The 23,858-nt window shown below is 43.5% G+C and overlaps 1 protein-coding gene across 2 annotated transcripts; it reads right to left on the bottom strand.

Moving 5' to 3' along the window:
• Positions 1–284: 284 nt before the first annotated feature.
• On the bottom strand, positions 285–22,769 carry ints2 (integrator complex subunit 2). 2 transcript variants are annotated; one of them, XM_014137883.3, is made up of 25 exons: positions 22,188–22,769; positions 21,297–21,622; positions 20,590–20,728; positions 20,273–20,375; positions 19,969–20,082; positions 16,040–16,170; positions 15,659–15,829; positions 15,341–15,561; positions 14,984–15,109; positions 13,257–13,328; positions 12,410–12,524; positions 11,900–11,968; positions 11,529–11,663; positions 11,086–11,265; positions 8,602–8,713; positions 7,837–7,941; positions 7,190–7,354; positions 4,689–4,890; positions 3,746–3,871; positions 3,238–3,445; positions 2,611–2,892; positions 2,007–2,114; positions 1,718–1,823; positions 1,266–1,442; positions 285–759 (listed from the first exon to the last, which is right to left on the bottom strand). In XM_014137883.3, exons 2-25 carry the CDS (start codon positions 21,587–21,589, stop codon positions 578–580), a joined length of 3,642 nt encoding a protein of 1,213 aa, XP_013993358.1. In that variant the 5' UTR covers positions 21,590–21,622; positions 22,188–22,769; the 3' UTR covers positions 285–577. The 2 variants fall into 2 exon arrangements, with proteins under 2 accessions (XP_013993358.1, XP_013993359.1); XM_014137884.3 differs by having other exon boundaries at positions 21,297–21,614.
• Positions 22,770–23,858: the final 1,089 nt, after the last annotated feature.

Genomic DNA, 23,858 nt, shown 5'->3' with positions numbered 1-23,858 from the left:
GTTCTTTAGTGTTTGTAGAACCATCTGTAACTGGACATTTATAAGATAACTGTGCTCCAGAATCGAGAACGAAGAGAGTATCACCAATACCAGGTTAGTTGGCAGCGTTTTCCATTCCAAGCAGTAACCTAGTATGGAAGCATTCACATATCAGTGTTTCTAATAGCAGCCAACGTTGCAGCAGAGTGGAGCGCAACTGTTGTGAGTGCATAGTCTTGCATTGCGCTCATTTGCAATGTCTGCAGTTGATCCTGCTGCTTGTGGCAATGTCATATCGATGAGTCTAAGTTTAAGTTTTTTTTAATACAAACAAGATGTACAATACAAAAACACTACATAATTCAAGGTTACCTGATCATTTCAAAAAAACTTTTTTTTTTTGCTGAGAAAGAAGTCAGCTTAGAAAAATATTTTTACAATGGTCAAGAAAACAGACCTACAGAATATTGTATCTTTCATTACCTACAAAATACAGACATCGCACACTACAACATACACATTAAAAATAACACTCATATCTAAACGTACAACCCAGCCCCAGTGCTCCCTCCACCTGCACACCTGCAAGTCTCTGTGTCTATAGTCCGTGTTGGCTGGTGCTGATGATGTCCATGAAGGTGGCTTCAATCCGGTAGCAGAGCTGGACATCCGGGTCGGCACCACCCAGGTCCTCTGCTGCCCTCTGGGGAAGGCTCAGCTTGGACTTGTCCCCTCCTGGAACCAACACCTCCTGGGGCTTCTCCTTCAGGTACTGCAGCCCTGAGGGAGGGAAGGAGGGGTACAGGAGAGAGAAGAGGGATGTTAGACTGTACTGCTATTGATGCACCTTTATAAATGCTCATCTCTTGTTCAGTGTTCGGGTCAACTTCGATTCAATTCCTGGCAGATGAATTGGACATACAGTAGTGCCTGAACTGACTGAAATTTAGGTGGAATCGACCACATCTCCAATGCAGTTACACTAATGAGTAAATCTGTACATGGTCTTTTCCTATAAAATTAGATCCAACACTACTGAAAAAAAGACTATGGGAGCATTGCAATTAGAATGAGTTCTCTAGTATATTCCAAAGCACACAAAAACACATTTTATTACACTAACCGTGATAAAGGCTGATGGCTAAGGGCCGAGACACATTGGTTTTTATCAACTTCCACTGCCCTCCAATACTTTCCTCTTCAGTTTCCTCCTCAATTCATGCCCCTTGGTTAGAGAGCGAGGTAGAGGCAGTGTTCCCTTTCAACACACACACACACACACTTACTGGTGATGAGCGGGTCGATGTCCCTGGTCTTGGTGGACACGTCGGAGGCACAGACCTGTCCCACCTGCACCAGCAGGGTCGCCACGTCATCGTAGAGTGGAGGGAAGGCCTGGCAGAACGCCACCAGGCACGGCAGGGTAGGCATGAAGAAGGAGAAACGCTTGGCACGGGTCAGCACTGAGGGAGAGCGATAGAGATAAACATCATGAACAGCAAGGAGGCTAGAACAAGCTGTACCTAGACCTAACAGGGGAAAAGGCTGTTATGAGTGATGACAATGCTGCACTAACAGAGACCCACCAGGAGATGGCACTAACATACCAGAGTACATAGACAGGGAGACACTGCCAGTAAGACATGATGCAGTAAGGGGAGCAAAAAGAGGGCCAACAATGACAGGGTAGAGACGGGGGAGGTGGAGAGTGATAGATGGATAAAGCGAGAGAGATGACCTGTGAGCAGCGTGGCCATGACGCTGACGGCCAGGCGGGCCACGCTGAGGGACTTGGGCAGGGCGTACTGGGTACACAGGTGGGACAGCAGCTGGATGGCAAAGATCTGTAGAGGGAGTCAAGAACCATAGTAATGCCAGTACTTTCTGTCCTGAGAGACAGGTTTCAGTAGAAATGTTGCTTAAACAGGCCTGGAAACAAATTGATGTAAAACACTGACAAAGGTACAGGGCTAATCTTGCTCAGCTTTGTGGGCTTGCATGCCAGATGAGGACACAGGAGGGCTCACCTGTTTCTCCAGCTGGGGCTGGGCCAGCAGCTCTGGGATGAAGTCCAGGCAGATATGGATGGAAGGGATGCCAGCCACGGTCAGGGGTAGCAGAGCTTGAGGGTAACCCTGAGACAGAAGGTGAGAGAAGAAAGGAGACAGAATGGAATGAAAGTAAAAAGAGGAGTGAAAAGCAGAGGGTAAGTAGTAGCTTTGACTGAGCTTCTGTCTTGTGATGTAAACACACAAGGTAGCCGCAGCGGATCCAAGCAGGCAGGATTACTGCGACAGAGGGGCAGGATTGTGTTGATGAAGTGAAACATATGGCAGCCTCCTACTACTGGGACTGCTGCAGTCATTCAGGCTGCAGGACATTCCTTCCCCTCTCACGACTCACATACTGATCACTGACAACAGCTCTTCTGTGGCACACGGGAGGACACATTCATAATCTCAGCCTGTAGACGCCATTTTGTTATACTGTTGGTTATGACTAAATGCTGCCATGACGGGATCACATCTGTATTGACACTTTCAGACCTTGAAGCCTTATCGACAAAGGGGCTAGGGGTCCGTTTGGAATTTTGAAAAAAACATCTATTGTACGTAGTAGAACAGTGTTCACCTGGAAGTGCACCAGTTTGGCAATGTTGGGGTCAGCGATGAACATCTGGTGCAACAGACAGCAGATGAGACACTGCACCTCCCTCAGGTCACTGAGTAACCCCCCATCCGGCTCGCCTTCCCCTTCCGCTCTCCTGGCCCCCTCTTCCTGTTTGATGGGCCCGGGCGCAGCCCTCATGCTCTGGAGCAGGCTCTCAGCGTCGCCCCCAGCCCCTAGGGGCCCAGTCTGCACCTCTGAGGTGGGCAGACACACCTCCAGCAGGATCTGGACTGCAGCACTGTCCTGGAGTCAGAGAGATGAACAAGACAGAGACGTAATGTGAGATTCTACCTACAACTGAAATGACTGACGTACTATACACTCTATGTGTGTGGACACGTTTTACTATACTTGTGAGTACCAGAAGTCCTCAGAAGAATAGTAAACCAACTAAAATTCTGATAAGTGAGAACATTTTGCCGGTCCTCACTTGCAAAAAGGCTATTTTTAGAGTTTGGATTAGATTTAGGTTTAGGGAAAATAGGATTTTGAATGTGAATCCATTGTTGGTCCCCAAAAAGTCCTCCCAAGTATAGTACAGCTGTGTGAAAGAGTATGTATGAGTGGGTGTCTCTCCCACTGTGTTACCTGAGCGGCCAGCAGTGCGTTCTTCAGCTCCTCTCTGGTGACCTCTGGGGTGTCTGGCTGTCCAGCCTGTCCCAGGCCCAGGTTAGAGATGGTCTGGCTCTGCCGGTCGAAGTCTGCTGTTTCCTTCAGGTGGGAGTTGAGGTAGGCCTTGGAGGCCAGGAGGTAGCCATTCAGCATGTGGAGGACAATGTCCATCAGAGGGGGACACCTGAGGAAGGGACACAAAGATGTTATTTACTCACATAATGATGTAGGCTTCATTGTGTGTTTTACAAAGTGTACAAGTGTACAATTGCAAAACAATACATTGGGATTAAAATATCTTGAGCCCTTCTCCCGCCCAAATTTGATCAAAATGTCTCCCACAGTACACTTGTGTGTGTGTGTGTCTCTGCACATTCCAGCTATAGACAGTTGGCAATCTGTTTTCCTGACCCTTGAAACTTGTTTCAGACCGTACGCAAAGCAAAAGGTGCAACAGTAAAGATAACCATGTGCTGTAGCCTACCTGTAGACCCTTTGGTCACAGCGCAGCACAATGAGGGGGTCAACCATCAGGTCATTCTGAATATACCTCTGCTGCCTCAGCATCTTCACTGAGGGCTGCAGGGCATTCACCGTCATCACCCACAGCCTGGAGTAAAACATGGAGGAAAGAGAGCAGGGCCATGGTCAGTGGGGAGAAAATGTTTTCAGACAAAGTGCCCCACTGATGAATTACCTGAACTTGTCCAACACACATTTTCTGTTGCAGAATGTTTCACTATGCTGTGGACTTCTAAACATAGTCACAAGGTTTCTTTATAGGGATTATGTTATTACTAGCTATCCAGTAGCAGCAGATCTATTTTGTGATGATCAAATCTATTAAATTGCTAACACCTTTCATTTTCCCATTGAAAATTCTAATGATGCAGTCAAGCAAGGACAAGCTGTCCTTTCAGACAGAGAAGCAGCTCTCCTCCAGTTCTCTTCACCCAGAGTCTGTTGTCTGTGTTCCCTCCTGCAGACTGTATGACATTAATCAAATGGTTCCTGTGAGAGGCCGACACTCCAACACCAGCGCTCCCTTCCAGCTTTATCACTCCTTCCTCCCCACAGGCCTCCCTCTGCACAGCACCATTCAATACCATCACAGACAGTTGAAGAGGGGATGAGGAGGGGGAGGAAAACAATCCATTATGTCCCAAACCCTGGAGAGTCCCCTCCCTTTTTCCTGCCCTGAGCTGTCGTGTCCTCATTACAGAGTAGCTATCCGTGCATGCGGGGATTGATTGGTCCGCCTGCCTGCTCCTGCTGACTGTAGCTCTGTGCCCCTGGAAACACTGGGGCACTGAGGGTCCACCCCCTTATCACCACCAGTGAAGACACAGAAATGGAATTGAACATGAACCCCATCTCTGGTCGCGACATCCAGCAAACAAGCCCTTCCTCTCTATAATATTGCTGACCTGCGGGGCATGACAGTGTTGAGGACCATCCAGAGCTTGTTGAGGGTCTGGGGGATGCGTCGGGGGACACTGGGGCCCAGTAGCAGACCCATGCTACCCGTCAGAGCCTCGGCGTAGGGGATCAGATCTCCAGCTGACAGCAGGGTCAGGTGGTCCAGCATCCTCATAAGTCTGGGACCACTGGAGGGAACCTTCTGGAAGGCTGGGAGTGAGGGAAGAGAAGAAAAAGCTTTTAGTTAGAGAGTGGAGTCTTAAAAGGGCCGATCCTGGATTCGAAAAAACTTAAAAGCGGACACCCAGGAACTTGTTTTGGTAAACTGCTGAGTATGGCTGAACAATTATCGAATTTACATAAAAATTGCTTATCCACATCGCAAGAGATCCATATTTTTGGCAATATTTTGAAACACCATTCAGCCACCTGTAACATCTGTTATCATAGTTTACTCCGATTGTAGTTTCTCCCTCTAGGATGCTTTTCCACACAAACCAAGTCCCGCCCCCTGTCACTCACTCAAGCAGGCAGCAGTTCTCCTCGCTGTAGATTCACCCTCAACAGAATCCAAACAACAACGATGCTGCATACTTTGCTTCTTAAAAATAAATCAATTTTTATTTATTTTACTATTAGTTTGTTTATCTTGCCATCAGCAAATGCTAGTTAGTTAGTCTTAGCAAGCTGCATGTGCCCAATTTTTTGGGCCGTTAGCTGCTAATGCTAATTGCTAACACTAACTAGCTAGCTAAATGCACTGACTGAGATAGGGCAAATCTGGCTAACAAACTGTAGCTCTAATACAGTGGTGGTGTAGATCAACATGTTTGTGCTACAGCATGTTCTGAATCAGAGAGGAATAGTGAAGCATATTCTAAAATCTTTGTCTGAATGTAACAGCTATTCAAATCTAACTAGGGTTCCCTGGAAAAATGACCAATATTTAGGTTCCTACCCTGTCACTACTCCTACCTGTCTTTTTCATTCGTTGTCATTCCAAACACTGTATTCCAACCACATAATTAGAATAATTATTATATATGATTTCAACAGTTCATCCAAGTGTTTTTTTAAATATCGGAAGTCAAATCGCAATATTTAGTGCAAAATAAATAAAATAATTAGTGATTAGATTTTTTGCCCATATCATGCAGCCCTACCGCTGAGGGATGGGGCTGGAGAAATTAAACCTCTTATATTTCATTTAGAAGTCCAAAAATAAAAATGTACAAATCCTAGACTGCCCCTTTAAGACGGTTTATTTAGGGTTGGTTTCCCAGACACAGATCAAACCTAGTCCTGGACTAAAAAGCACTTTCAATGGAGATGTGTAGTCCAGGCCTAAAATTACTCTGGGTTTGGGAAACTGGCCCAGAGTGTTAATAGATTGTATCAAGCCAATCTAGTCTCCTTTCCTTCCACTCCACTGATCTGAAACCACAGGACAGCCTGAAGGTGATATAGCAGAGGTCAATCGTGAGGCTTGCTTTCACCTGTCCACTTATTTCACATCAATGTGGATGGAGGGAGCAGATGGCATGGGTAGAAAGGGAAAAAAGCAAGAGAAAGCGAGAGGGAGAGTATACACACCTCTCTAGTTTCAACTCCTCTCTCTTCTGCTCTGTTCTGTTCTGCAGCTGATTCACTTAAAAGGTCAACCTCCCCAACAACAGAGGCTGTTAATATCACTATGACATAAAAGCACTGCTTGCATCCCAGGCTCTACTGAACACCACCAAGCCTCTGTTTTGCTGCAGTGTAGGATCCCTCCTCTCCTTCCCCCTCTGTGTCCACTGTAATCCAGGAGACGGTCGCCTCTGGGCCTTCTCTTTCTCTTCGTTTCAAAAACGGCACACTAGTGAAATTACTTACATAACCAAGAAACAAGCTCCAGGTTACGATTCAAATTTAAAGATTTTCTTACAAAGAATATGTATTTTGTTTTTGATGGGGAGAATATTGGATTAAATTTGCGTGTAGATAGATTATTTCCCTCCTAAATCAGATGTAGTTTTACAGATGAGATTAGGTTAGCAGTGCCTTGGAGCTATGCAGCAGTAGTAAGTCTGATTCCCTGACAGAGAAAGTATTTGTGTCTCAAATGGCACCCTATGCCCTACAAAAGTAGTGCATATTTAGGGAAAAGGGTGCCATTTGGGATGCAGCCATGATGATCTACCAGGGGGCTCCATCTCTCTATTAGAGGCCAATAGCAGCATGATAATCTGACACTGAAGCCCTTACTGCAGGATAACAACACACTTTTCATCACATGACCCTGTGTTTATCCCACTCACTATTACGGAGTCTAGAACTACTCTTCTCTGTTGAGTCCCAACTACCTTCCCAAAGCCCAACACTGCACATTACTCTTTATTGGCCTCTTACAGGGCTTCTTCAACAACTAGTCCCATAAAATCTGATGTAAACTCACCATTCCCAAAAGTGTTCTCTCTCCACCCTAAACCCCATTCCCCACAATTCCCCTCAACCTCCCCAGTCTCACCGTCGTGGAGTTGTGTCTGGGAGTATCTGCAGGTGTTAGAGGTGAGCAGCATCCTCCGGAGCAGAGGCAGGGTTCCTGTCACCTCCTCCTCACACACCCAGTCCTCCACCATACACAGGTGGGGGTAGTTAGTGGCCAGCAGCCGCAGCAAGGCCGAGTGGAGGCCTGGGGAGGGGGGGAGGAAAGGAGAGGAGTCAAAAGACATGACATTAAAACAAGCAAAGTAAAAGAACGCTGACCCTAAAGAAGGCTAATACACTGAAATAAGTTATACACACAGTGTTACAAATTAGCAGGTAAGAATGGCTTGCATTAGGTTGATGGTAGCCTACACTAAACACTGGCTACCTGGCAAATGGGTGCCTACCTAAACTTCCTGGAGCACCAAAAGAGAAAGTGTAGTAGGTTAATCAGTAGGCTAGTTGCTTTCATAACATTAACAATTATCTGGTAAAAAAATATAATAAATTACATTTTAAGTTACAAATTATACACTTTGACTCCCTAAATGATCTGGGTGCACTTTGCATATACACAGAATCTATGTTGATGGGGCATTACATATGACCGATTCAATTCAAAGACACTCCAACCCCTACTTACTGTAATAAGTACTTAGGGATACCCTGTACATTTGATGTACTTACCCCCCAACTCCTGTTGCAGGCCCTGGGCCTGGGTGATGAGGTATTTGATGGGGATCTGGTCCATGAGTATGGCAGAGTACGACTTGGGCTTCCTCTGCATCAGAGCTGAGGAGAGAGGAGAGGTTGATTTGGCCCTGCTGTCTACTTAAAAACACCCTGCGTGAGTACTACCAGAGTGGGGTGATTCTTCACTGAAATGGCTTCAATAACAATGCTGATGGGCATCATTATTCCTGCTTGAAGGGTGCAGCAGCACAACAATTAAGAGGGGAGCATATGTATAAACTAACACAGACGTAAATGAGGACTAATGAAGGGTGGGAAGACCTTATCATCCAAGAAATACTGACTTTGCCATGTCCTTCAGTCCAGTAGGTAACACCTCCCCTGGACATTATACTTGGCTGGCTATTGAGAATAAATGGAAGCTTGAGAGAAAGCCAAGCCAGCCAAGCCAGGAGGGGAGAAAGGAATCCCCCATAGCAACACACAGTTTCCTAGTAGCTTAACAACAGAGGACAAAGCCTGCCTTTTCTCTTGGTTCCCTGACACTCTCTCTCTGCCCATTCCAAACACAGTATACCTTCTTCAATGGAGAAGACAATGAAAGTGCCTGAGTGGAGGAGAAGAAAAAGCAGCAACAGGGTAGCTAGGAGAGAAGCCAAGAGTGGCTGAATGAATGACGTTCAGGAGTAACATACACTATGGTTTTACTAGGGGATCCCCATGGTACATACCCAGGAGGAGATCGTGTAGGATACATACCCAGTTGTTTAGTGTTGGACAGGAGAGCCTCCTCATAGGACAGAATATAGTAGAGGATGAGGAGCTGTGTGGTGATGCTGTATCTGGAACGCACCGCTCGACCACCCTCTCCCTGCCAGAGAGAGATGGAGAAAGAGAGAGCGAGATCGGGGGGAGACCGATAGAGAGTGAGATAGAGGAGGAGAGAAAGAGAGGGAAGAGAGAGCATGGAGAGACAGAGACGAGGAGAGGTCAGGGGCAGGTCACCACAGTGTGTTCTACACTGCAGGGCCAATGGGCTACTAGCGACAAATGACCCCCTCTCTGACCTTCTAGGGCAACCAAGGCGGAATAAAAGAACAAAGTGGATGACAGGACATGAATACGGCGTTGCTGATGTATGACATCGTTAAATATTATGTCAGTGGCTGCAGACATCCCAATAGACCAGGGAGACTATAATGATATTAAAGGCAATTTACTCCCAATGGCCTCTAAACATAACGAATGGTCAGATTAATTGAAACGGACCAACTACCATTTAACGTGAATATTTTACATGGTGGCTTTGTATCGCTGCTTGCTTTTAAATCTGCACCATCCAGTGATTGTGTCAAACCTTGTTTATCTCCAAAGCATGTACAACCTGTTTGAGCAATCTATATTTTACAGCATGCGAGGGGATGGATACATTTATATATTTGGGCTGTTAATAGAGCTAGTTTGATCTGTTTGACATGTTTTTCTCATATTAATTAGCCGTTGATGGAAGGGGTTTTGACCCCTTGCACTGTCTCCACATTTCACTGCCTTAAAATTAAATATAAAAATGGATTCAATTCGATTTTTTTCTCCAACCGATCTACACAACCTACTCCACATTTTCAAAGTGACATTTATTTTATAGAACATTTTCCAAATTAATAAAGACCCCTGGGTTAACACTTAGTGGAAGCACCTATGGCAGCCATACTCGATATTCACATAATAATCAGAAATTCCCTTGACCCCACCCATAGATTGTTTTTCCCCAAACACTCTTTCCTACTGGCCACCATTGTAAAATAAGAGCCAACTTCGTCATCAATTATACAGAAATTACAAAACACGCCGAAAAGCTGCTGTATTCTTCAATGTACACGTAACCAGGTTAAAAGTCCCAACCTACAGTTCGAAATGCTCCCATGTAGGGAAATGGAGCCTGCAAGAAGATCCCTGTGGCTTCAGGCTATTTGGTGTGGGAGTGGGAAATGTGGGGACGCTGTGTTCAAGTAGGCTACACGTAGCTATGTGTGTGGAAAACATTTCATCACAGGTAAGACTTTTAACTTGTTCAGTATAGTCCGTTTAACTCCACTCACTACTTGTAGCTGTATAGTCCGTTTGTTTGTGTTGTTGGTATTGGCTAGCTGTTCCGGTCGGTAGCTAGCTAGCACTCACGCAGGCCTACAATATTACATTTTTCTAAGTAGTGAGAATGGTCAGGAAAAGTCATTTTTAGACGTATTGTACTTTTCTTAAATGTAGTTTTGCAATTGACTAAAACAAGCAGACAACAAAAGGTCACGTTCTATCGAATACCGACAGGGGCTATTATAGCTGTGGATCATTTTAAATAAGATTCTAGCAACCTTGCACTACTCTGAGGGCAACATAAATCTATTGTTTTTGTATAAATTGCTCAAACTCAATACATTTGGTTGGGAATCATTGATGGAAAGCAACATTCAAACCTTGTCTCTGATTTACAAGATTTACATAAGGACTGTGACTGGACCATTCAGCACCTCTTGGTAAGCCATTCGGTGTCTTTACCAATGAAATGTAATTGTCCCGCTGAAAAATAAAACTATCCCAAGATTATTTTTTTAAATGTTTATTTAACCTTTATTTAACTAGGTTAGGTTTACAGGAAAAGACAGTGGGTTTTCCTCTTTTTACCTGGGCGTTTGCTACTATATTTATTTTGATGCTGACAAACTCCCCAGTCCCTGCTAGTGACAATCATACCCATAACATGATGCTGCCACCACAATACTTGAAAACTAAGAGGATCAACAACAATGCATTCAGTCCACATTGGCCTGTATGACTAAATGAAAAGAATGAAGCCTGTGTCAAAATTTAAAAAAAAAAAATATATATTCTGTTGGCAACAAGGCCGTTAGGTAATACTGCACGACAAAGGAATTAACTTTTTGGCCTAAATTAAAAACTACAGGTTTGGGTGAAAACCCCATGTATGTTCAAGTTTTGTGGTGGCAGCATCATGTTATGGGTATTCTTGTCACTGACAGGGACTGGGGAGTTTGTCAGGATCAAAATAAATATGAAAGGAGCAAAGGCTAGGTAAAAAGTAAGAGGAAAACCCACCCCAGTCTGTAGAAAACCTTACCCCATGTGGGTGGGTGTGTGTGTGTGTGTGTGTGTGTGTGTGTGTGTGTGTGTGTGTGTGTGTGTGTGTGTGTGTGTGTGTGTTACGTGCGTGTTTAATAACTCATTCACCCCTGCAGTGGAGCCTTGGTAGACGGTGAGGATCTCCTGCTCAGTGATTGGCTGGTTGGTGGCCTCAGGGTTGGCCTTGGAGGCTGGGGTCAGGATGGAGTTGATGTACACATCGATGAGGGGCAGCAGCTGGGTGTGGAGTGGGGTGGATGTCTCACACAGCTGCCTGTAGATCCAGTCCTATTGGAGACATGGAATTCAACAGTATTAATGTGAATATTAATATGCATTTGTTGTATAGACTATTGTACCAGTAAACAGTTAAACTATTTATCAGGTGTAAGTGCTCTTTCCCACATCTCCTTTTATAGCAAGTGGAATTCACCATGCTGCTCACCAAAGCCACAACCCTCATTCATTGGAAGTAACCAGTAGATGGAGCCATGAATGAACAGAAAAGGCACGAGGCCAATAACAGAACCACAGACTGGAGAACGGCCTACCTTGATGGAGACCTTGTGCTTGGTGAAGGCTCTGCTGCGGAGCAGCTGGTAGATACAGTGGATGGGCAGGAAGCCTGTGATGTTGGCACTCAGGTTGTTGGTAACCGCCACCCGCACAGCGTGGGCAGTGACCACCTCGACAAAAATCAATACAGTTTCAATACACCTGGCCAATACTACGGATGGAGGATCAAATCAGTCCAAAAAAATAAAAATAAATGAAGAATGAAACAAGTTGAAATAGGTAAATGATTAAATTACTGAAATAATATGGCACTGTATAGCAAATAAACAACATGTAAATCATAAAGAAATATGCCATCTAAAAAGATTAGGCTAACTGTGGACAAGTGTATATGTGGCTGAAGTACCTGCTCAGTGAAAATCTCCTGGGTAAAGATGGTCTTCATTTTGCTCAGAGAGCTGGGCTTAATTGCAATCTGCAGGGAAGAAAGGGTGGCATTTACCAAGAGATCAGTTTAGACTGGTATCATTTACAGAAGGATCAGTTAGACTGGTATCAACCAAGAGAGTTGCTTTTATTGCAGCCAGTACCTAGTGAAAACATCCTGAGGGCAATGAATGAACCTGGCAGTTAATAATTCCACTCTATTCATATTGGATAACAGAAATTCTACATGACAAAAGCAGAATGGATACAGTGCAGACAGCCTAAGGTGAGAATAAAATTCAATACAACCAAATTACATTGCACCCTCTTTCTCTGAGAAATGAAATGACAGCAAAAATAACTGAACACAACAGTCAGTGTATCAGCAGGCAGCCCTCTCTGTTTGTAGGATCCCTGCATAGCTGAAGTGGAGGAAGTAAAACAGTTAGCCACTCTCCCTCTGACTGGACTATCGATCCCTCCACCTTACCTTCATCCCCAAAGTGGAGCAGACCAGCTCGATGATGGCGCTGAGCTGGTTGCTATGGAAATACATGGCAACCAGTAATAGCATCTCTCCGAAGGAAGCGGCGACCCCTGCAGCACTGTACAACATAAGAGTGTGTGAGAGAGGGAGAGAGAGAAAAAAAGGGGGTCAGGAGAGACAGAGGAGAGAGAGAGAGAGATTTAAACCAGCGGCTTACAATGCATCTTAGAGGACAGCGCTTTAATAAAATGATTATGCCCAGCTATATTAGACACCCCCCTCCTCCGGCCTAGTGTCCCCTCCACGGCGCCGGCCAACACTCATTTACCATCCCAGAGGGGGAGTTGGGCTGCTGCAGTGATAACTCATGGTTCAATGAAGAGCTTATTACATTTTTAAAAGCCTGTCGGGGCCTCCCGGGTTTGTTCCCCCTTCCAGCCCAACTCCTCCCCTCATCCATCACCACCCACCCTGCCTCGCATCCCTGCACTGTTTGTTTTGAGACGAGCTCTGTCTGGCCTCAGCCTTTCTCCTACTACAGAAATACAGGGAACTCTGACTGGAACTGGGGGCATGAAAAAGAACACTCAGGGCACTTCTTTGTCAGACATTGTTAAATTCTGAGCCTGTTTAACTGGAAGACAATTACTGAATGTCGAGAGACATGCATGACTCATGTCATCATGACCATTTTGGAGTTTTGCTAATGAAATGCCCATATCGTGTGAAATGATTGCACCGATTGAACCGCAATCAAGGAAAGCTAAAGTATATGAAAGAAAACACATACTGTTTGAACCCAGGTCTGATAATGTCTATCATCACATAAGGACCAAGTCACCATCCTCACCTCTCAAAGTACTCCTCTTCTTTGATCATCCAGCTGAGCCACATCACCATCAGCTGCTCCTGCTCCGGGGTGCTGCAGGAGAGACACAATATCACAAAACACCGTCATGTAGCCACAGATACCACTCAGTATAACACTCTAGAGAAGCCACCTGTTTAATCTGGCTCTGTTAACCCAGCGAGAATCTTTCTGCCATCTGCTTGGTAGTAGATACAAAGACTACTGTTAGCCTTTCACTGTCACATTGACACATTAGATCAGAGCTGTGAATACTTTGTACTGTGTTCATTTGTGTGTTTTTTATACTAGCAGAGCTCGACATTAACGCTTGTCCTCTTGTCCAGGACAAGTTTTAAAAAGTCAGACAAGAATAATAGATTTAAGTTGTTAAATCACAATTTCAAACAATTACACACATAAATAAAAATGCCTACGCGCATATTAGCTACAGCCTCATGTCCAAACCGATGTTGACATGAGGGATGTTCCAGAAAATGTATCCAAACTTGAATTACTTTTAATTATATAAATATAGGCTGAACAGTCATGTTTGACAAATATAACGAAGGATAATTAACATTAACACCTAAAGGCCTGATTCGGTCAACAAAGGAGGCACGTTACTTCAGATCAAATGGTCACAAGACTGAAGAGTTAAGGGCCGTGCCTGTTGAGCACTGCACATCACCCACCTTGAATCTGAGTGGAGGCGGTGAGCATTTCAAAACGGTTTAACCATAAACGTAATTGTTTAAAACCTAGACGTTTTATGTCATTTTATGAAGCATGTCTTACCTTGTTTTAAAGTAGCCTAGCCAAAATACAACCACAGAAATGTTGAGGGAATTATTTTAGAAACAATTAATTGATTGAAACCAGCATTTTTCTCATGTTCTATTGGTTTTCAAAATCAACATTATTTTATTGTCCAGCAGCCAAAGACATACATTTTAGCCATATTAGTCACCCATGCTAGTTGATACATCTTTAGAGCTCCCCTCATTCTTCATTTGTAATGGATATTTTCATCTCTGTCACATGAAACCACTTGCACGTGCCATGCGCTTTTGAGAACGGTGTTTTCCCGCAAATTGCATTGTTGGAACATTGGCACGTACCCTACAGCCATGTGCACATTGTTCAGCTTATAATATGAAGAAATAAAAGTTGAACAACATTTTAAGCTAAACGGTCTGATCGGTTGAATCAACCTCATTGCTTTAAAAAAATACAATTACGTGCAGTGTTTGTATTAATTTTGGATCCCTAGAGGGAAGTATTTTATAAAGAGATGAAAAAGTATTTGGTTGTAATTGTAGACTAATGTTGTAATATTTTATAGGCTAACAAGAGTGGCCAACTATCCTCCAGGAGAGCCTTTAAAGGGGAGTGTTGTATTTTGAGACTTTTTGAGACCAATAGGCAGAGTGTAGCCTTCATTTCTGTCTGATTCTCTATGGTAAAAAAAAAGATAGCAATGCGTTTTAAAATTGTGTTATAGACCATTTAACATTTTTAAAAGTATTACTTATTATTTTTTTAATTTAAATTTTTTTAAATCTGTCCTTCTTGTCCAAAGGACAAGTGGCTAAAAAAGTTCATGTTAAGCCCTGACTAGTATTGCCCTCTCCTCCCAACCATTTAATGTTGAACACGTCAGTGTCATTTTTTCCTGACGTGTGTTTTTATACATCAAATTCATATAAAGATGTTGCTCATGGTCCTACCTGACGAGTGTGGGGAAGGCCAGTAGTTTACAGAAGGACAGAGAAACAAATCGAACCCCAGCTGGAGTGGCCGGGGGTCGACTGGTCATGAGCTGGAGGAGCTGCTCTGCCTCCTCATCAGTGGGCCTGTCAACGGGGGAAAGACACACATTACTTCAACATGACACAAACACACAGCAATCTTCCAAAGGTTAATTACATCCTTTAAAAAAAATTCTAATAATAAAATCACCCAAGGTACAAACCCCTCCCTCATGAAAATAATTCATGAACATTTCAAACAGTGGAACTATCAGAGACCATCAGTGCTATCCCAACTGATCTCCCCTCCCTCTCCTCCTCCTCGGTGTCACCTACCTGAGTCCAGCGATGCCCATGAGGGCACAGTAGAGTCTGAGCAGGGCGGAGGCCTTCACCACGTGCTCCTCCCGGAGACCAGAGTACCCAGAGCTGCTCTCTGCGTCCTCCACACTGTCGTTGGGCTCGTGGGTGCTGCGTGACCGGGGCAAGATGGCCACCAGCTCCAACAACAGCTGCCTACGCATCTGCCACAGCACTGAACTGCTCTCACGCTTCCTCTGAGGGAGGGGAGTTTTGTAAGAGAGTGTGTGTGTGTTTGAGGAGCAGAATGTACATTTGTATAATTCAAATCTCACTGTAGGCAGTGTTCCTCACCTGTTGTCCGTTGCGTATGAACATGCTGAACCAGGTGCGTACTTTCCCATTGGTGCCCAGCAGCAGCCCACTGACGTAGGACACCAGAGGGCTGACTGCATCATCGGCCGTGTCAGGCTTATAGTCCAGGGTCAGGGCCACACCCAGACCTGGCAGGTGACACTCCTCCACCTGGGGAGGACAAACACACAGTGGACAGGACAGCATGACAGTTTTCATCAGGGCAGCAAACAGCAGTGGCATTTGCACAGCTCTACCTACGGTTTAAGAGCCGAGCTGTACTATGCTGGCCCGGTTACAAATCCGCCCTAGTTGCTGGAAAGGATAAATGGTTCATGTCAGTACGACAGTGTGAAAAAGCCATAAGAGAGATGGACTCACCACCATGGCTCTGATGTTGAGTGCCTGGGAGGGGTTCATCTGACACAGCTGTCTCAGGGCCTCTGTCCTGCGTCTCCCTCCCATGCTCTCCTCATCCTGACGCTCCCCATTCTTTATCAGGCCCCTGCACACTGAACACACCACAGATATCAGTTACATGTTATGCGGAGAACGGTTGTTCTTTTCAGAGGATGTGTTACATTTTCTTATCAAAATACTATTTTACAAATACATCTGTATGAAATCCGTACAAATAAAAAAAGTTATGGAATAATGGGATTTGACTGAGGAAATTTGATTTTGATAATACATTTTCATGTTTGGGTTATTCAAATAATTTGTTGTTATTAATAAGATATGAAAGATGCATGAACACGAGCCATTGTTCCATGTTTTTAACCTTCTCTCAAGGATCTGTAACAATTGTTCTTTGTCCCACCAGAGCATTTTCTCTCTCTGTTTGCTTCACCTGTAGCAGTGCATTATGCCATAGTAGACGGACTGCTTACAGAAATCCAATGAAGCATGGAATCATTACTCATTTATTTGCCTGTAAATAAGATCGAATAGCTCTCAAAAGCACATGCACTTTAACAGGGCTTCTCTTTTTGACTGGTTATTCCCTGTAGCTGACAGTTTAAAAGACTAAATGTTTATGGCCAACAGACTGACATGCACTGAAACTAGTGCTGAGCGATTAGTGCTGTTTGAGGTCGGTTCGGCTGTGGTTCGTTTGTTCAATAAAAAATATGTAACATTATTTTAGAGCTTCCCTCAGCCATCACCTGCCTTTTTTGCTGACAGAGTGGGTGGAATGCTGTAACACAAAATAAAACAATTAGAGCCCCATTATGGTAGTTAATGCCCATTACGGCTTATCACTTATTAGCCATAACATATTCACATTACCGACTTTAAAATCAAACATTTCAGTTCTGTATATTACTTATTTGATGACTATTATTTTTCATTCCTTAAAAAGAAACAAATCCCTTTGAATGGCCTATGTGGCATCGATATGAGTCAGAAACAGTTATTCTCGTGTCATATTTTACTACAAAGTGTAAATAGGATAATTTGTGCCATAAAGTCAGTCTTGTCTAAAACAGAGTTTGGAACATCTGTGCATCACAATGGGTAAATGAAGGTTGGGTTTTGATTTGACAATGTCCGTTTGCCCACTAACATTGGGTGAACAGCTGCGGTGAGTTCTCTATCCAATAGCATAGACATTGAGACAGGCCTGTCCAGCAGTCCAACTTCATTTACATAAGACAACATGTTGAACATTCTTTTACTTGAGAAATACTGCACCAAACACCTAAGATGAACAATTGCGCAACTAAAACATCCTTGGCAGAAACATCTACATTTGTCATCTTATATTCATTCTGGGAATTTTGAGGAAGTGACGTAGGCTTCCGTGACTACAGTGTCTCACGGGGGACAAACATTATTAACCAAATGCGGAATCAGTCAGGAAACACACCAAGACTGAAATCTTGTTTTTCTAATGACCAACAGAAAAACACTTGCCAATCTGCGTGTTCAGTGGTACTCAGGCAGTAGCAGCCAGCCAGCCAGACAACAGTGGAGGCTGGTGGGAGGAGCTATAGGAGGACAGGCTCATTGTAATGGATGGACTGGAATGATTGGAACCGAGTCAAACATGTTGTTTCCATGTTTGATACAGTTCCATTGATTCCATTCCAGCCGTTACAATGAGCCTGTCCTCCTATAGCTCCTCCCACCAGCCAACCATCTTTTATTTTATTCATTTAACTAGGCAAGTCAGTTAAGAACAAATTCTTATTTACAATGACGGCCTACCAAAAGGCAAAATCCCTCCTGCGGGGATGACTCATCCCCGCAGGAGGGCTTTTGCCTTTTGGTAGGCCGTCATTGTAGGCAGTCATTAGCTAACAAACTATTTTAGCTTCCATCTCCCCTACTTATGAAGAATTGCATAAGCCATAAAAGACTCAAGGAGACCAAGTTAGTTACCTCTTAATGTTCAAATTGTGTTGGTCACATATACTTGTTTAACAGATGTTATTGCGGGTGTAGCGAAATGCTTGTGTTTCTAGCTCCGACAGAGTGTGAGTGCATAGATATATATAGGACAACACACACATCACGACAAGAGACACACCACACTACTACATAAAGAGAGACCTTAGACAACATAGCATGGCAGTAACACATGAAAACAGCATGGTAGCAACACAACAACATGGTAGCAGCACAAAACAGGGTACAAACATTATTGGGCACAGACAACAGCACAAAGGGCAAGAAGGTAGAGACAACAATACATCACGTGAAGCAGCCACAACTGTCAGTAAGAGTGTCCATGATTGAATCTTTGAATGAAGAGATGGAGATAAAATGGTCCAGTTTGAGTGTTTTTTGCAGCTCGTTAGTCGCAGCAAACTGAAAAGAGGCGCGTTCCAGGAATGTGTGCGCTTTGGGGCCCTTTATCTCTGTGCTCCCTATTGAATGAGTCATACTATTTAGCTAGGCTAGTAGTAGCTAGCTGGCTGACAAAATAATTGTACTAGTTCTTCAAAGTAGATAAGGCATACTTTCAAGACTGCTTATTATCAACTACTTTAACGATCAATCTGGTAGAGCTACCTCACGAACTCTATTTCTTTCGTCTTGGTGGTGTCATTCCGCTCTCATGGTCTGTGTGCATCTGCCTCTGACCGTGGCAGTAATGAACATACGCAATGGATTATGCTCATCGTAGTCAATTACCACGTTTCTGCGCAGAACTAAGTTTTATATTTGTCTAATGAAGACGACATCTTCCAAACGTCCCACATAGTTATTTATCTCATGAATGATTTGATTTCTCTTGAGAAACGGCACGTTGAGCTCACAAAAACATAAGTAAATGTTATTCAAGTAATTGAACCGACGTCGGTCAATTAGTTGTTTAATAACCCCAAGAAATAACGATTTCGGTTAATTGCTCAGGACTAACTGAAACTATTTTTTATCTTCCATCTCGCCTACCTACGAAGAATTGCATAAGCCATAAAAGACTCAAGGAGACCAAGTTAGTTACCTCTTCATGTTCAAATCAAATTGTATTGGTCACATACACGCGTTTAGCAGATCCTATTGCGGGTGTAGCAAAATGCTTGTGTTTCTAGCTCCGACAATATCTAACAATTTCACAACATATACCTAATACACACAAATCTAGGTAAAGGAATGGAAAAAGTAAATATGCTGGGCAAAGTTATGCCTCGAGACAGGGCCCATTTCCCGCCCATTTATATGAAAGAGGCCAATTCCAATAGCAAGCCATGAGGATTCACTAATGTTCAGCGCTATGTAATGTCTGCTGACTGACTGCTTCCTTCTCGCTGGCCTCGCTAACGCAAATAAGCTATTGACTCAGGCCTGACCCCCTGGGTGATAAGAAGGCACCAGAGAGGCTGCTAGCAGGGCTAGATCTTCATAACGTGTCTCTCAAAGCAGAGAACACACACACTCTGGGCCAGTAGCAAGACAATTATACTCATCATCTATATTATAAGGAGAACACATTAATCTAGTCCTACCTCTGGGGCTGAAACATTGTCCAATTACAAGGGGAAATACCTAACTGGGTGAAGAAATGTGGAATAGGCAGCCAATGTCAATAATTATCTGCTTAGAATTACAATGGGATCTATACAGACACTGATTATTCTATTAGATTAAATATACTCCACCTATAGACTAGGATCAGCTTGCCAAACATATGTGGGCTGCAGGCTCAATAAAACCAGCTAATCAACTAATGCGGTCTTATAATTAGTAGTACAGGCATGGTAAAGCTAAACAATTTGTGCAACATACTGTGAACAGTCCAAACACAGAATATATATTTATTGTTAATTTTCATAGACATTATTTTGCATCTTTCACCCTACCTTCATTAAAGCTGTCAGGGACGTTGGCAACCAGCAGGCACAGAAACCAGTCACCGTTTCTCACATGCAGCAAAGCCTCTGCCACATCTATGATGGGCAGCAGAGAGGGCAACTCTGAGGACAAGGGGGGGAGAGAGACTGCAGACATCAAACTTGGGGGTTCCGTGCAAAACCAGTTATTTGATCTGAGAAAAGCTTCAGCTTCCAAATCAAAAATCAGAGAAATTGCTGATTCTCAAATAGGTATGTTTTAGAAAACAGGGTCATTTCCACATAATGAGGTATTTTCTATTGATGCGAGTACCTGCTTGAAGTATACAGAGAACATCTGCAACTTCTTCCAGGTAAACAGGGCTCTCAAATAGCTCAGAGGACTTCAGGAACCATTCCCCATTGGAATCAGCCACCTGTAAGACAAAACACAGCCAAATTAACAACACACAAATACAAAATTGAGTATGATAAACTGTACGCTTGCTAAAGGCAGGGCCACGTGATTCAGTTGGGCGCTACCCATTGGTGGTGAGCTTCCCCCTTGCCTGGTAAAGTGCTTTGAGGACCTGGAAAAGCGCCATACACATGTTAAACTAACCACGTGGGAAGCAGTGAGATGACTGTTACCTTGTTCATGATGGCCAGTAGTTCACTGAGTGCCAGCCTGAGTCTCCTGAGAGGGTCACTGTGTTCAAACTCCAGGGTGAGGCCATGCTGCAGCTGAGACACCAGGATGCTCTCTCCATTAGAGCCACCCGCCTTGTGCCTGTCAGAGGGGACACCACCACACCAGAACAATCAGTATCTCCGATCCACTAAGGCTGGGACAACACCAGTATCGCAATACTAATATTGCGATACTTGTTGGTATCATGGCAAGGAAAGAAAACACGAAGCGGATTTATCTTATTTAGGAAAATAGCCCTAATGTTGAAAACAAATCATTATGTTGTCATCCAGTCACATGTATTTATTTTCCAAGCTATAGCACACAATATTGTACATACAGCAGATTTTTAAAGGACAAAAGAGTTGTCTACTTCATGTTTTAAATTTTTGCAATGGAAAAAAATATTGCATTACTGGTCCTGACCCTACCATCCACACAACATGCTGAACAAACTCTTTATGCTGCTGAACAAAAGGGAGAGACAAAAAATATGTATTTGATTTTGATTCTCCAAGTTTTTTTTACAAAAAGCTAAATATGAGGTTAGTCATATTACTAACCAAACACATCTACTCGATCTGTATGAGTTGTTTACTTGAGTTGAGTGTCCTTGAGTGTAATAATACAGTTAACTAGTGTCTCTGAGATCATTCAAAGGTTTTACCTGAGTTGCTGCTCCTTCCTGGCATCCTGCTCCAAAGCATGGAAATCGACAGACAGGAGGGCCACAATGGAGTTGACAGCCTCCACCCCGGAGAGCAGGCGCAGGATGAGCTTCTTGTCCTGGGCCCAGGACTGGCTCTGGTCGGCTGGGGCACACAGAGCCATCCGAACCAGGCAGGGCAGCAGCAGCCTCAGCTCTGGGTCACTCAGGGCAGCCAGACGCACCACATCCACTTTCTGCATGGCCTCAAAGGCATATGGGCTGACAAACTGCAGCCCTGCACTTTCTGACATCTCTGCTGGTACTCTGGGTCCACACCTGAGAGACTGGACAGAGTGAGGTTTCTAGTTGATGCTGTCCTGATGCTCCAAATTAAAGTTGAACTATTTGTAGCTTGGCATTCAATTAACTTGCTTCAGAAGTTTATGTTGCTTTGGATTTGGAGCTTCAATGTTAGTGTTTTCTATGCAGTCATGTGCACAAAAATAATTTAGCATCCTTAGTTTATCAGCAAGTTAGCGACTTATTCAGGAACAGGCTGTGAATAAAAGGCATTGCTAACAAGCCTACTAGCTAAGCTAAACTCGCTTTGTGCAGACTTCTTAGCTAGCTAACGTTACAACATGATCATGAAACACTTCCTGATGATTTTAAGAGCAGGGAGCTTACATAGTTAGTTAAACTAGTTTACATTAACATGATTTCACGATAAAAAAAATGGCAATATGGGCTGATGTTAACATAACTAGTAGCTAGTTAGCTACCTTGCTAGTTAGCTCAGTCAGCTACAGCTAGATAAGCTTGCCTAGTATGTCTGACGGTGGTTCTTTAAATATACATGTTACCATTAATCGATAATAAATCACGTCACCGGTATAAATGTAACATTACCTTCTTTAGAGATGTTTCAACGAAGGAATGTAGCCTTTAGGACGTCAAACCTCTCACTCACGTAACACAACAACCACTCGTATGCATTCGCTGTATCCGTATTTCTCCTAACAGTTAGCTAACGTAGCTAGCTCGCGAACTCTGACAGTCTCATTCTTACGAATCTGTCTGTACAAAGTAATTCAACGTTCAGATAAATATTTCCAATGTGATCACAATAATGTACATAAGTGACTATTTCAACATTAAAGGCTATATGGGCAAATGTGGGCAAAATGTTCAGCCACCACCGCTAGCTAGCAGAGTGCCTAGGAGTAGCTAGCACTAGCATTACTAGCATGCATTCGGGCGCTCCGCGTGCACTTTTTGTCAGAGTGCTCCTCTACCCCCCTGGATGACAGCCAAACAAAATCATGGTTGAATAAAGGAACAATATTAATACGTTATCTTTTAGCAACTGTTTTACAAAAGTCTATAACGCTTTTTCCCTCTTATTATTCTACAGGGTTGAAGGACTTTGTTCCAGTGAACACTATCTAGTGCCAGCGCACACTGATGTTGAATCAGGTTAGAACTGGGCTAGAATAAAACCCTGCACAATCGGGTCTCCAGGACCGGGACTGTCAATGCTTTCATCATCCTTGCGGACTACTATCTGCCTGAATCACAAATATTTTTTTCTTGTTGACAGACTATTTAAAAAAAATGCAGATCCTGTAACAATCCCGATTTGGACCATGACTTAAAAAACATTTTAGTAAAAAAAACGGCACTATTTGTATACATTGGAATCACATTTTTCTGAGTTCAAATAATATATAGATACATCTGTATACAGGCCTGTCTACACACAAAAGCAGACCATCGTCCATAGGCCTAGATTTTTACAATAAATAATGTCTTGCAGTCTTATGCATGAATATGTTCAGGTGTCAGAAGTATGCAAGAGAAAATACATGACATTGGATTTTAGTGAAAGTACAGTTTTATTCCGAACAGGCGAAGATACAAGAGATCAATCTTCCTCTGTGCACAAATAAACACTGCATATCCATGGGCTTCCCTCCATATCCGGTTAAAGTTCATTTACACCACACATTTACTATCACATAGAAGTAAAATAGAGTTGGTCTAAATGCATCCGTAACCACTCAGAAATGGAGTCAAAAAAACAAACCAATTGGGATTTGTATGGATAAGGGGTATAGTAGCCTCGTATATACCAGACTGATTACAGCTGAGCTATCTGTGTAGCGACCATTCATGTAAATTCGCAAGTTCAGGCTGGCTCGCCAGGCTAGCGGTATAGAGGGATGTGCTAAAAAGGACACTGCATATCTGAAAGGACAGGATAGGAGCTCTTTTTGCTCTATTCTTTTTTATTCCTCTGTCAAGATCTGGGGCGGCAGGGTAGCCTAGTGGTTAGAGCATTGGGCTAGTAACCGAGAAGTTGTTAGTTCGAATCCCCGAGCTGACAAGGTACACATCTGTCGTTCTGCCCCTGAACAAAATAAGAATTTGTTCTTAACTGACTTGCCTAGTTAAATAAAGGTACAAAATAAATACAAATCTGTCACCAGACAGGGGTCAAACCTGAGGTCAGCTACATCCAAAAGAAGCCAGTTTTCTTCCAAATAATTGCACATCACAATCCCTCTCCCAGTAAGCAAG

The sequence above is a fragment of the Salmo salar genome, chromosome 13, assembly GCF_965601325.2.
Source record: "Salmo salar chromosome 13, fSalSal1, whole genome shotgun sequence".
Lineage (NCBI taxonomy): Eukaryota > Metazoa > Chordata > Actinopteri > Salmoniformes > Salmonidae > Salmo > Salmo salar.
The sequence above is the reverse complement of the archived record's forward strand: the minus strand, read 5'-3'. Positions and strand labels throughout refer to the sequence as shown.